Source organism: Lampris incognitus, chromosome 4 (assembly GCF_029633865.1).
Source record: "Lampris incognitus isolate fLamInc1 chromosome 4, fLamInc1.hap2, whole genome shotgun sequence".
Classification (NCBI taxonomy): domain Eukaryota; kingdom Metazoa; phylum Chordata; class Actinopteri; order Lampriformes; family Lampridae; genus Lampris; species Lampris incognitus.
The window spans coordinates 62,443,581-62,455,644 of record NC_079214.1 but is presented as its reverse complement, the minus strand read 5'-3'; the positions used below and the strand labels follow the sequence as shown (position 1 = coordinate 62,455,644).

At 45.5% G+C, this 12,064-nt stretch overlaps 1 protein-coding gene across 1 annotated transcript in view; it reads left to right on the top strand.

Moving 5' to 3' along the window:
* Positions 1-12,064, top strand: part of cemip (cell migration inducing hyaluronidase 1) — a 213,338-nt gene that overhangs the window by 174,861 nt on the left and 26,413 nt on the right. Inside the window, exons 15-16 of the mRNA XM_056278570.1 lie at positions 5,216-5,285; positions 10,502-10,630. Of these exons, the coding sequence (XP_056134545.1) occupies positions 5,216-5,285; positions 10,502-10,630 (199 nt within the window). The remainder of the gene's footprint in view (positions 1-5,215; positions 5,286-10,501; positions 10,631-12,064) is intronic.

Sequence of the window (12,064 nt, the reverse complement as noted above, 5' to 3'; positions counted from 1 at the left end):
CTGCAGCCCCCCCCGGATCAGCAGAGGGGGTTGGAGCAGCGACCGGGACGGCCCGGAAGAGTGGGGTGATTTGCCAGATACAACTGGGGAGAAAAAGGGGGGAAACCCCCCCCCCAAAAAGGACATGGACTCTCTCTCTCTCTCTCTCTCTCTTTCTCACACACACACACACATATATACATATATACACATATATATATATATATACACACACACACACACACACATATATATATATGTATATACATGTATATAAGCCTCTTCTTTCTTTTTACCAAAAGTTTTGGCTGTGTAAGCAAAAGCTACAGATACCACTGAGGGGGGAAAAATTTTGAGGTGAAGCCTCAACACTCTGAAACACATGCGTTGGCCAAAACCACAATTGCAAATTGATGATAAAGCTGCTTGTGTGCATGTGTGTTAAAGAGAGAGAGAGAGCGAGCAAGAGAGAGAGAGAAGGGAAGAGAAGGTGGACTAGTAATGCACAGCTTAACCTATTGCACAGAATGTTCCTCTAAGTTATTTATAACTTACTCGGAGCGCTGCTTTGCCACTTTTTGACCCGCCTGCCCGAACCTGTGATATTTTCTAGTAAGCTTACCCAAAAGTGACTTTTGCAGCTAGAAAAGTGCTATATAAATGCAATCCGTCTATCCATCACTATGGTACAGTATTTTCAACTGAGTCACAAGATTAAACATTGCCATCTAGTGGCCTTAGTTAAAATATAGTGTATTCTTCCCACAAATTTACATTGTAGAAGTCACTTTGGAATATACACTATATGTACAAAGGTATTGGGACACCTGGCCATTACACCTACAGGAGCTTTCATGACATCCCATTCTAAATGCATAGGCATTTATACGGAGTTGGTCCCCCCTTTGCAGATATAAGAGCTTCCACCCTTCTGGGAAGGCTTTCCATAAGATTTTGGAGTGTGTCTGTGGGAATTTTTGTCCATTCATCCAGAAGAGCATTTGTGAAGTCAGGCACTGATGTTGGACGAGAAGACCTGGCAGAAGACCTCCCAGTCTCCGTTCTAGTTCATCCCAAAGGTGTTCGATGGGGTTGAGATCAGGGCTCTGTGCAGGCCAGTCAGGTTCTTCCACACCAAACTCCTCAACCATGTCTTAATGGACCTTGCTTTGTGCACTGGGGCACAGTCATGCTGGAACAGAAAAGGGCCCTCCCCAAACTGTTCCCACAAAGTTGGAAGCATAGAATTGTCCAAAATGTCTTAGTCTGCTGAAGCATTAAGATTTCCCTTCACTGGAACGAAGGGGCCTAGCCCAACCCCTGAAAAACAACCCCATACCATTATCCCTCCTCCACTAAACTTTACAGTTGGCACAATGCAGTCAGGCAAGTAACCTTCTCCTGGCATCCACCAAATCCAGACTCGTCCATCAGAGTGCCAGACAGAGAAGTGTGATTCGTCCCTCCACAGAACATGTTTCCACTGCTCCAGAGTCCAGTGGCAGCGTGCTTTACACCACTCCATTCAACGCTTGGCATTGTGCTTGATGATGTAAGGCTTGCATGCAGCTGCTCGGCCATGGAAACCCATTCCATGAAGCTCCTGGCACACAGTTTTTGTGCTGATGTTAAAGCCAGAGGAAGTTTGGAACTCTGCAGTTATTGAGTCAACAGAGCTTTGGCGACTTTTACGCACTGTGCGCCTCAGCATTCGTTGACCCCGCTGTGTGACTTTACATGGTCTGCCACTTCGTGGCTGAGTTGCTGTTGTTCCTAAATGCTTCAACTTTTCAATGATACCACTTACAGTTGACCGTGGACTATCTGGCAGGGAAGAAATTTCACGAACTAACTTATTGCAAAGGCGGCATCCTATGACAATACCACGCTTGAATTCACAGAGCTCTTCAGAACAACCCATTCTTTAACAAATGTTTGTAAATGCAGACTGCATGGCTAGCTGCTTGATTTTACACACCTGTGGCGATGGGTCTGAATGAAACACCTGAATTCAATGATTAAGAGGTGTGTCCCAATACTTTTGTACATATAGTGTAAGTCACAGGAACAGCCAGACGAGTAAAAAAACAACAACAGTGACTCGTAGTAAGAGAAATGCGGCACAGGTTACTAACTTAAAAAGCACTAGCCACTATTCAAATAGTATCTTTTTTAGCAACTGGTAACTTTACAAATACAACTTTACAGTGATAAGTGACAACCAGAATAGTGACGAGTATTTAAAAAAATAAGTACTAGTGTTTAACCTTTAACGAATAGTACCTATACTGCCCATAGTCCACCAGCTAAATGCACCCCACCATCATAAAGATGACTGAGGCACTAGTCACTAGACATTAAACACTAGTATTTGTTTTTTACATACTAGTCGCTATTCTGGCTGTCACTTGTTGCTATTGTAAAGTTACTAAAATATAGATTCTGGCGGAGATTAGATACTGTAAATTTGATAGTAGCGCCTCACAGTTCAGCCAGTCTCTGCTTTGTTTGGCCACAACATGGTTTTTATTATTTGGCATGTAGGGATGTGTGCATGGAGATTGGAGAAGCAATGCTGATTGGTTGTTTAGCTGATGAAACATGCTGAAGAGGGGGACCGGTGGCGGCTACAAATGTACCACAAAAACCCTGTGCTCTTGTCATCCCACAGATCACCCAAAAGATGGCGTTATTATTATTATTACAAGCAGTTCCTGGTAATTAATAAAGATTGCCTTTGCAGGGGGAGAACCTGAACTCCACTTGCAGATGAACTCTGTCTAGGACCCACTGGCATACAAATTCCCCGTGTTGTATGATGGATTACATTTATTTAGTACTTTATCTAGACACCCAAACAGCTTCACAGTAAGGGGGGGAAACTCACCTCAAACACTGCCAATGTGTAGCACCCACCTGAGTGATACACGGCAGCCATTTTACATCAGGACGCTCACCACACATCAGCTTGAGGTGGAGCGGGAGGAATCATTGAGCCAATTACACGGGGATGATTGGTGGGGGGGGGGGCTATATGACCTTAGTTTGGGGAGCTCTGACTTCTGTGGACCTATAACAAATATTTGATTACTACTACTACTACTACTACTACTACTTTCGGCTGCTCCCGTTAGGGGTCACCACAGCGGATCATCCGTTTCCATTTCTTCCTGTCTTCTGCATCTTCCTCTGTCACACCAGCCACCTGCATGTCCTCCCTTACCACATCATAAACCTCCTCTTTGGCCTTCCTCTTTTCCTCTTCCCTGGCAGCTCCATGTTCAGCATCCTTCTCCTTATATACCTGGCGTCTCTCCTCCACACATGTCCAAACCATCTCAATCTTGTCTCTCTGGCATTGTCTCCAAACCATCCAACCTGAGCTGTCCCTCTAATATTCTCGTTCCTAATCCTGTCCTTCTTCATCACTCCCAGTGAAAATCTTTTCATCTTTAACTCTGCCACCTCCAGCTCCACCTCCTGTCTTTTTGTCCCTGCCACCGTCTCCAAACCATACAACATAGCTGGTCTCATCTTGTAAACCTTCCGTTTTTGTCCAGAACGACAGGTCTTACTCTTACACCTACATTAGCCTTCAGCAGTAGACGTATGTAAAGATATATAACATAAACATGCCCACATACTCGGCTTGGGGACTGTCTGTGTCCTCCACAGCCTCTCGCTCCTCCTATGATTTTCTCCTGATGCATGTTGTTTGACTCCGTGTCCAATAGAGAGAGCCCGGTGGCAGACAGTACAGTTGGCCTTGTACACATTCTCACTCACGCATCCCAGCTGTTGGTTATCATTTTCACATTCCCTTCTCTGGTGTTGTAATCTCTTCTATTTCTGCCAGCGGACTACGCTCACAGGTTGCCATTTTTTAAACCTCGTGCCGCTGTCAGGCAGGTAGGTGTGCATCCTCTGTTTGGTCGTGGACCGTAACATGACAGACAGGCTGAGGGATGACAGGGTTTCTTTCCATCTCATACAAATCACCCTGTCATAACAGTCTACCCTGTAACATTCCCCTCCCATAGATTTTCACTGATTAGATTCTCAAAAATACAGAACAAAGTGTGTCCCTGTGTCAGCTCAGTACGGACCATGTATTTTAGTTTACACTTACGGGATGAGTCTGTATTTTATGGGACGGTTGAACCATCCCATGATATATATATATATATATATATATACTGTATAAATACAGGGTGGACTAATGTCGAAGTCAGGGGCAGGTGAGTATTAGACTTTGATTACCTTCACACAGGTGAGGGTAGTCAAAGTCAGGGGCAGGTGAGTATTAGACACAGGTGAGGGTAGTCAAGGAGGGGGAGAAACACTTGAGGACAGGAACTAGGAAAGAGGCCGTGACCACATGGTGGGATTGCGGTTAAAATGAAATGTATTGGCATTGGGTTGTGTTGCCAAAATGAACATGGAAATGATTGGTTGTTGTTTATTGGCGCAAAATTCGGTATCGTGCCACCTAAGAGTTTGCTGTATGTGTGTGAGAAAAGGTGAGAAAAAAGTCAGATGTCAAGATTTTTTGGGGGTTAAATATTAACAGTACCTATCCCCCCCTCTGTCTCTCTCTCTCGCTTCCTCCATCTCTCGCTCTCTCTGTCTTTCTTCCTCTCTCACTCTCTCCATCTCTCGCTCTTCCCCTCTCTCTTTCTTCCTCTTGCTCTGTCCATCTCTCTCTCTTACTCGCTCCAGTTCTCTCTCTCTCTCGCTCTGTCTCTTCCTCTCTCATCCCCCTCTCTCTCTGTCTCTCTGTTGCTCTCTCGCTCTCTCACTCGCTTCCCTCTCGCTCTCTCCATCTCTCTCTCTCCCGCTCTGTCTTTCTCTCTCTCTCCATCTCCATCTCTCTCTCTCTGTCTCACTCGCTCTCTCTCTCAAATTCAAATTCAAATTTGCTTTTATTAGCATGACAAATATACATTTGTATTGCAAAGCATTTTCACATAAAGGACAATAAGGGTGCACGAATACAGAACATATATACATCAACACATGCAATAAAACAACTTACACAGCTAACGTCATGGCAACAAGACCCTGCGTGAGTGGATGTGTGTGAATTGGTCAGTCTCTGCATGTGTGTGTGTGTGTGCGTGCGTGTGAGAGTGTGTTCACATAGAGGACAAGAACAATATACAACACAGAACACATATATATCAACACATGCAATACAAATGCTCTCTCTCTCTCTGTCTCTCTCTCTCTCTCTCAGTGCAACCTCCACGTTCTGGATTGCCAACCCCAACAACAACCTCATCAACTGTGCAGCTGCAGGGTCAGAGGTGAGTATTTCTATGGCTTTTCACAGTTTCTCATTTTCCTCCTCCTCTCTCTCTCTCTCTCCTTCCATCCCTACCTATAGTATTTTTTTTCTCCCTCCCCTTCTCACCCTCTTTCTCTCTTCTCTTTTGCTTTCTGTCTCCCTCTTTCCCCCCAGATGGAGTTCTGACTCATTAACATTTGTCATTAACACATTGGCAGGTTAGATAAATGGCTGCATGCCTCGATTTTGCTCTGAATAAACCAACCACTGACAGATGTGCCACCGTGTTCCCCTGTGATAGAGTGCTGATTACTATCATAGTAGTGTGATTTGACCAGACACCACACACGACACGGAGAGTCATTTCTCCTCACGCATATTACAACGCTTCTCATTTGCTTCAGCTACGAGGAAACGTTTCCAAGACTCGGCGTTTTCGGTTTTTGCCAATTTTCACCGTAAAATACCCAGATTTTTTTAAACTGATTTTCACCCGCATTTTATGTTTCCGTGGATCCAAAAGGTGTTCCTGTTCGTGTGAGGTTATGTAACAGTGTCCTCTTGTGGCGAAATTCGGCATGCTGGATGGCTTTGAAAAATAAAAACCGAAAACGCTGAGCCTTGCATACAACACAGACAGCGTGTGTGTGTGTGTGTGTGTGTGTGTGTGTGTATGATGAGCTATGAATGAGAGACAAGGTTGGTCAGAATACTGCTAATAGGCTATATGAATATTGAATATACTATCCTAAATGTAATTATTCAGTTACTATACTCAAAAAGAGGGAATTATTCAGATTATATTTAGAATATGTCGTCAGAACAGTTGTGCTGTATCATGAATGTCAAATTGTCGCTTATTCCTTGGTGTTGCTGCTATCTCCATGCCATTATTATCATGGGCCCAACGGTTAGCGCTGTCGCCTCACATGAAGAAGGTCCTGGGTTCGAACCCCCGGGTTGTCCAACCTTGGGGGTCATCCCAGGTCGTCCTCTGTGTGGAGTTTGCATGTTCTCCCCGTGTCTGCGGTGGGATTTCTCCCGAGTGCTCCGGTTTCCCCCCACCATCAGAAAGACATGCATGTTAGGGTTAGTACTACCGAGGCATGGCCAGACGAACTGGGGTCGGTCCCCGGGCGCTGCTTGGCGGCTGCTCACTGCTCCTAGCTACACAACAGTGGCAGCTGGTCAGTACAGGGCGCTGGGGCGCCGCCCCCGTCAAATATCAAGAGGTGAAAATCTACTTAAACATGTTAAATATAATTTAGTTGTGTAATGCAAATAATTATGTCAGCAGCCATTAAATATTGGTTCCAAATGGTATTTGGTTGGTTTCTGTCTGAATACATATACTTCCTGGGTGAGGGGCGCCGGCCATACGATACCTTATGTAAGCTCTCAATCTCGTGGCGAGCAGGTGACCTGAGGCTGCTGTCTGATTGGTTTCTTCAGATTTTCTCAGACACTCCCACTTTTATTGTCAGCGAATTGGTATTGTTTTAATGTTTTTTGATCTAATGTGATTGGACAATTCTCGTGGCTGTCAATGATGTTTACACCCACCACGGCGCCTCGTCTCGGCTGTCAATCATCCACCGTCTACGAACCCTGATAAAATCTATAGGCTACATTTTCCTTCTTAATAACTCTGTGACTGTGTGGACATTAAAGCAGCTGTCAGGTGTGCTGCACCAAGGTAAATTGTGCCCCCCCCCCCCCAAATTTTTTAGCACCAGCTGCCACTGGTACATAGCTAGGATGGGTTAAATGCAGAGACGAATTTCTCCACGGGCTCATTAAAGTATATCAAAATAAAAATCAAAAAAAAAAAATCAAAAAATTATCTCAATGTGTTGACCATCTGCCAATTACTGCTGCAGTCCACCTACGTGTGGTGCACACCGGAGGAAATGTGGAGTCACGCAAGAGTTGATAGGAAAACACTTGATAGTTGTTTTAAAAAATTGCATGATTACTTCTAATTAAGAGAAGGGTCGATGGTCAGTCGAATCGACCCTGCTCGACACATATTGGCAGATGGTCAATATGTGTCGACCATCTGCCAATTACTGCTGCACTGTACCTATGTGTGGTGCCACACGGGAGGAAATGTGGAAATGTGCATGAGCCGATAGGAAAACAGTTGATAGTTTTTTTTAGAACGGCGTATAATTACTCTTATTAAAGGACAGGGTCGACGCCGGGGCATATCGGACAGGCGGGCGGGCTTTTCCAGTTGACCTGACCTTGCTGTTATTACTGTGTTGCACGAACAATAAGTAGGCAATGACAGAGAAGCACAAAGTTACGCACTGGAACTGTGCACAGACACACACAAACACACTACATGGACTACCATGTATAGAGCAAATCTGCTGCAGCAAATTAGATGTTGTCCATGTGTTATTGTGATGGTGTTGCAGACTGTAGCCCAAGATTACCTTTTAAAAGATAATTTTACCTTCCATTCCAGTGGCGGCTGGTGCTAAAAAAATTGTTTTTGGGAAGGGGGGCACAATTTACCTTGGCGCGGCACACCTGACAGCTGCTTTAATGTCCACACAGTCACAGAGTTATTAAGAAGGACAATGTAGCCTATAGATTTTATCAGGGTTCTTAGACGGTGGATGATTGACAGCCGAGACGAGGCGTCGTGATGGGTGTGAACATCATTGACAGCCACAAGAATTGTCCAATCACATTAGATCAAAAAAAATTAAAACAATATCAATTCGCAGCCAATAAAAGTGAGAGTGTCGGGCGCACAGAACTGCGCCCCCTGGAAAACCTGAAGAAACCAATTGGACAGCAGCCTCAGGTCACCTGCTCGCCAAAAGTTTGAGGGCTTTCATAAGGTATGGTTTGGCCAGCGCCCCTCAGCCAGGAAATCAACAAAACACCATTTGGAACCAATATTTAATGGCTGCTGACAGGCACTCACAGACTGAAAAACACTTTTATTTCATAATTATTTGCATTCAACTAAATTATATTTAACATGTTTAAGTAGATTTTCATCCCTTCATATTTGAAGGGGACGGTGCCCCAGTGCCCTGTACTGGCCAGCCGCCACTGTTCCAATCGGTTTTCAATTTTCTAGTGAGATCACACTCGCCTGCCAACGAAATGGGACACAGGCCCAAGCATTTTCCTCAAAACTTATCAAGTATTTGTAATCTAAATACTGGGGTTTTGAGTGTAACATGAACTGAATACAGATACTGCATTCTGAGTATGTATTGCTCTTACTTGTATTCTGTTACCAGTCACAGCTCAACACTGTATATACACTGATAAGCTAGAACATTAAGACTATCTGAAGCCACTGCCATCAGGGAATCCATTGCCATGAAGGGTTTACTTGGTCTGCAGCAATGTCTAGGTTGGTGGTGCGTGTCAAATTAACATCCACATGAACGCCAGGACCCAAGGGGTCTCAGCAGAACATTACCCAGAGCATCACACTGCCTCCACCGGGTTGCCTTCTTCCCATCGTGCATCCTGGTGTTATCTCTTCCCCGAGTAAACGATGCACACGCACCCGGCCACCTGACTCATCGGACCAGCCACCTTCTTCCATTGCTCCAAGGTCCAGTTCTCTTTTTTCTTTTTCTTTTTTTTTTGGATTCCTCTCCCCTCGTTTTCTCCCCAACTACACTTGATCGATTACCCCACTTTTCCGAGTTGTCTCGGTCGCTGCTCTACCCCCTCTGCCGATCTGGGGCCGCCTCCGATACATGTGGAGTCGCCAGCCGCTTCTTTTCACCTGACAGGAGTTTCGCCAGGGGGACTGTGGGGACGCCTGACCAGAGTGGCTAAAATGTAGGAGGCAGACTCAAAACTGTTTCCATTTAATAAAAGTGATTTATTTACAGGGTGTAGCTACATGTAAAACAAAAGAATATATACGAAGCAAAAGAAACAAATTAACAGTTAACTTGGCTTAACTGAACAAAACTCAATTCATAACAATTGAGCTTAAATTAACATCATCTGAACAAAACTAAACTCATAACAATTGAGCTTAAATTAACATCACGTGCACATATCTATGTCCTACAACCCTAATAACTCCAAAGCACAAAGCAACTACTTAAGTACTCCTGGAGTCAATCAGCAGCACCCGAGTGTAGCCTGCACCACTGTGGCAGGGAAAGCCAATACTTAGTAATGACTGAGATGATGAGACAAACGGTGTGTTCTCACCAACTTTGTCACCCCCATCCCCCTTAAGATCATTACTCCTCATAGTCACAGGGCAGGAAGTCAGCAATGACATTCTTGTGTCCTGGTCTGTACCGGACCTGAAAACAACATGGCTGAATAAAGGTCATCCTTGGTCATCCGTGTGTTAGTGTTTCCTTCTTTGGCTCCACTGCAAACGTGATCAGCCTCAAGCACAAAGTCTTTACCAATGAGGTCATACTTCAAAGTGTCCAAAGCCCATTTAGAGCTCCCTTTTCAACAATGAAGTTTCTCACTTCCCTTGGAAAGAGTCTGGCTTATGTACTGCATCGGCATCTGGCTCTTCCATTCTTTGTGAATCCTTGGACCTCTCCAGTGCTCACGTGCCCATTGTAGGCGCTTTCGGCGGTGGAAAGGGGTCATCATGGGCACTCTGACCAGTCTGCAGCCACACAGCCCCATACACAGCAAGCTGTGATGCACTGTGTTGTGACACCTGTTTATCATAGACAGCGTTAACTTTTTCTTCAATTTGAGCTACAGCAGCTCTTCTGTGGGATCAGACCAGACGGGCTAGCCTTCACTCCTCATGCTTAACAATGAGCCTTGGGTGCCCATGATCCTGTTGCCGGTTCACCAGTTGTCCTTCCTTGGACCACTTTTGGTAGGTACTGACTACTGCATACCAGGAACACCTCACAAGACCTGCCCTTTTGGAGACCCAGTCGTCTAGCCATCACAGTTTGGCCCTTGTCAAAGTCGCTCAGATCCTTACGCTTGCCCATTTTTCCTGCTTCCAACACATCAACTTCAAGAACTGACTGTTCACTTGCTGCCTAATGTATCCCACCCCTTGACAGGTGCCATTGTAACGAGATAATCAATGTTATTCACGTCCCTGTCAGTGGTATCAATGGTTTGGCTGATCGTATATTTACATAGATAGATCGATGTTAGTGCACGTGCAGAGGGTGCACATGCTGAACACCTTTAATACTGTATGTCTTTAAATTGTGACTGTGTGTCTTGTGTGTGTGTTTGTTTCCTCAGGAAACGGGTTTCTGGTTCATTTTCCACCATGTGCCGACAGGTCCGTCTGAGGGCATGTATGCCCCGGGGCGCACCGAGCACACACCTATGGGCCAGTTCATCAACAACAGAGCCCACTCCAACTACAGGGTGAGGACCTGAGGGGTGGAGGGAAGGTTTTAGGGGGGAAATTTAAGGGAGGCGGGGGTCAAGGTAGCTAGGGAGGAGAGAAATTTACAGAAAAAAAGAGGATAACATTGGGTTTGGGAATAAAAACTACCGATGGAAGTAGAGAACGTTTCCAGGGATCAGATGGAGAGGACAACAAAGAGAGGTGGAGGTGCAAAACAGCACACATGGTTATCCAAAGGAGTTGAATCAAGTGCAGCTGGACGTGGTATATATCCATGAAGATGTTTCGCCTCTCATCCAAGAGGCTTCCTCAGTTCGTGCCTTTCTGACTAGACGAAGCTAGTCTGACGGGCTGGTGATGAGACTCAGAATTTATCCTCTTGGAGTCGTTGTCAGAGCTATAGATGTCCATGGCTCTTTGTGTACCGATGTTTGGCCGCGCCCATCGTTACAATGCCGTCCTTTCATCTCTACCCAGGAGACTCAAGAAGCCTAGCCTCCAAGAACAACAGTCGGTCACTAACAGCTCCAACGACTCATGACCCCTGAATAATGAAGTCGAAACTAACACCCCCAACGACCGTCGCTGCTAAACAAATGCAAATCAATAGCTCCGATGGCGACGGACGCGGCTGGACATCGGAGCACAGGAGAGCCACGCATATCCATAGCTCCAATAACGACGGGCGCGGCCAAACATCAGTACACAAAAGAGCCACGCATATCTATGGCTCTGTTAGCGACGGGCGTTGGTAAACATCGGGACACAAAGAGCCATGGACATCTATAGCTCTGACAACGACTCCAAGAGGATAAATTCTGAGTCTCATCACCAGCCAGTCAGACAAGCTTCGTCTAGTCAGAAAGGCACGAACTGAGGGAGCCTCTTGGATGAGAGGCGAAACGTCTTCACAGATATATAACCAAGTCCAGTTGCACTTGATTCAACTCCTTTGGATAACCATGACCTGGATGAATGAGAACATTCACAGACAGCACACATGGTATGTATATGTGCTGTTTTGTAACTGCTGGAGGCACTTCAGAGAGAGCGAGAGATTTATGAGGTGCTGATAGAAAGAGGAAGTGTTGGTCTTATCGCCCTTCTTCCCATCCCAACTCCCACAATGGTCTCTTTCTCTCTCATCTCCCACCGTCTCAACTCTTATAATTTGCATCTCCTTAATCGGAGCATTACTCATGTCAGGCTTACTCCCGGGGATGTTTGTGAGCGATGAGGCCATGATGCTGGTTGGGGTATCTGGAACAAGGGTCCAGGGGTGTGGGGACGCAGACGGGTCATTAGCTCTGTGTGTTGTTACAAGTTTCAGACCAACATTTACATGAACCGGATACAACAACTTGTGTTTGCAATGCAGGTTGGTGGTCGACCTGCCAGGCATCGCTGCCTGCCGCACCTCCACCGGTGTCTTGAAATAGTAATCCGGCATG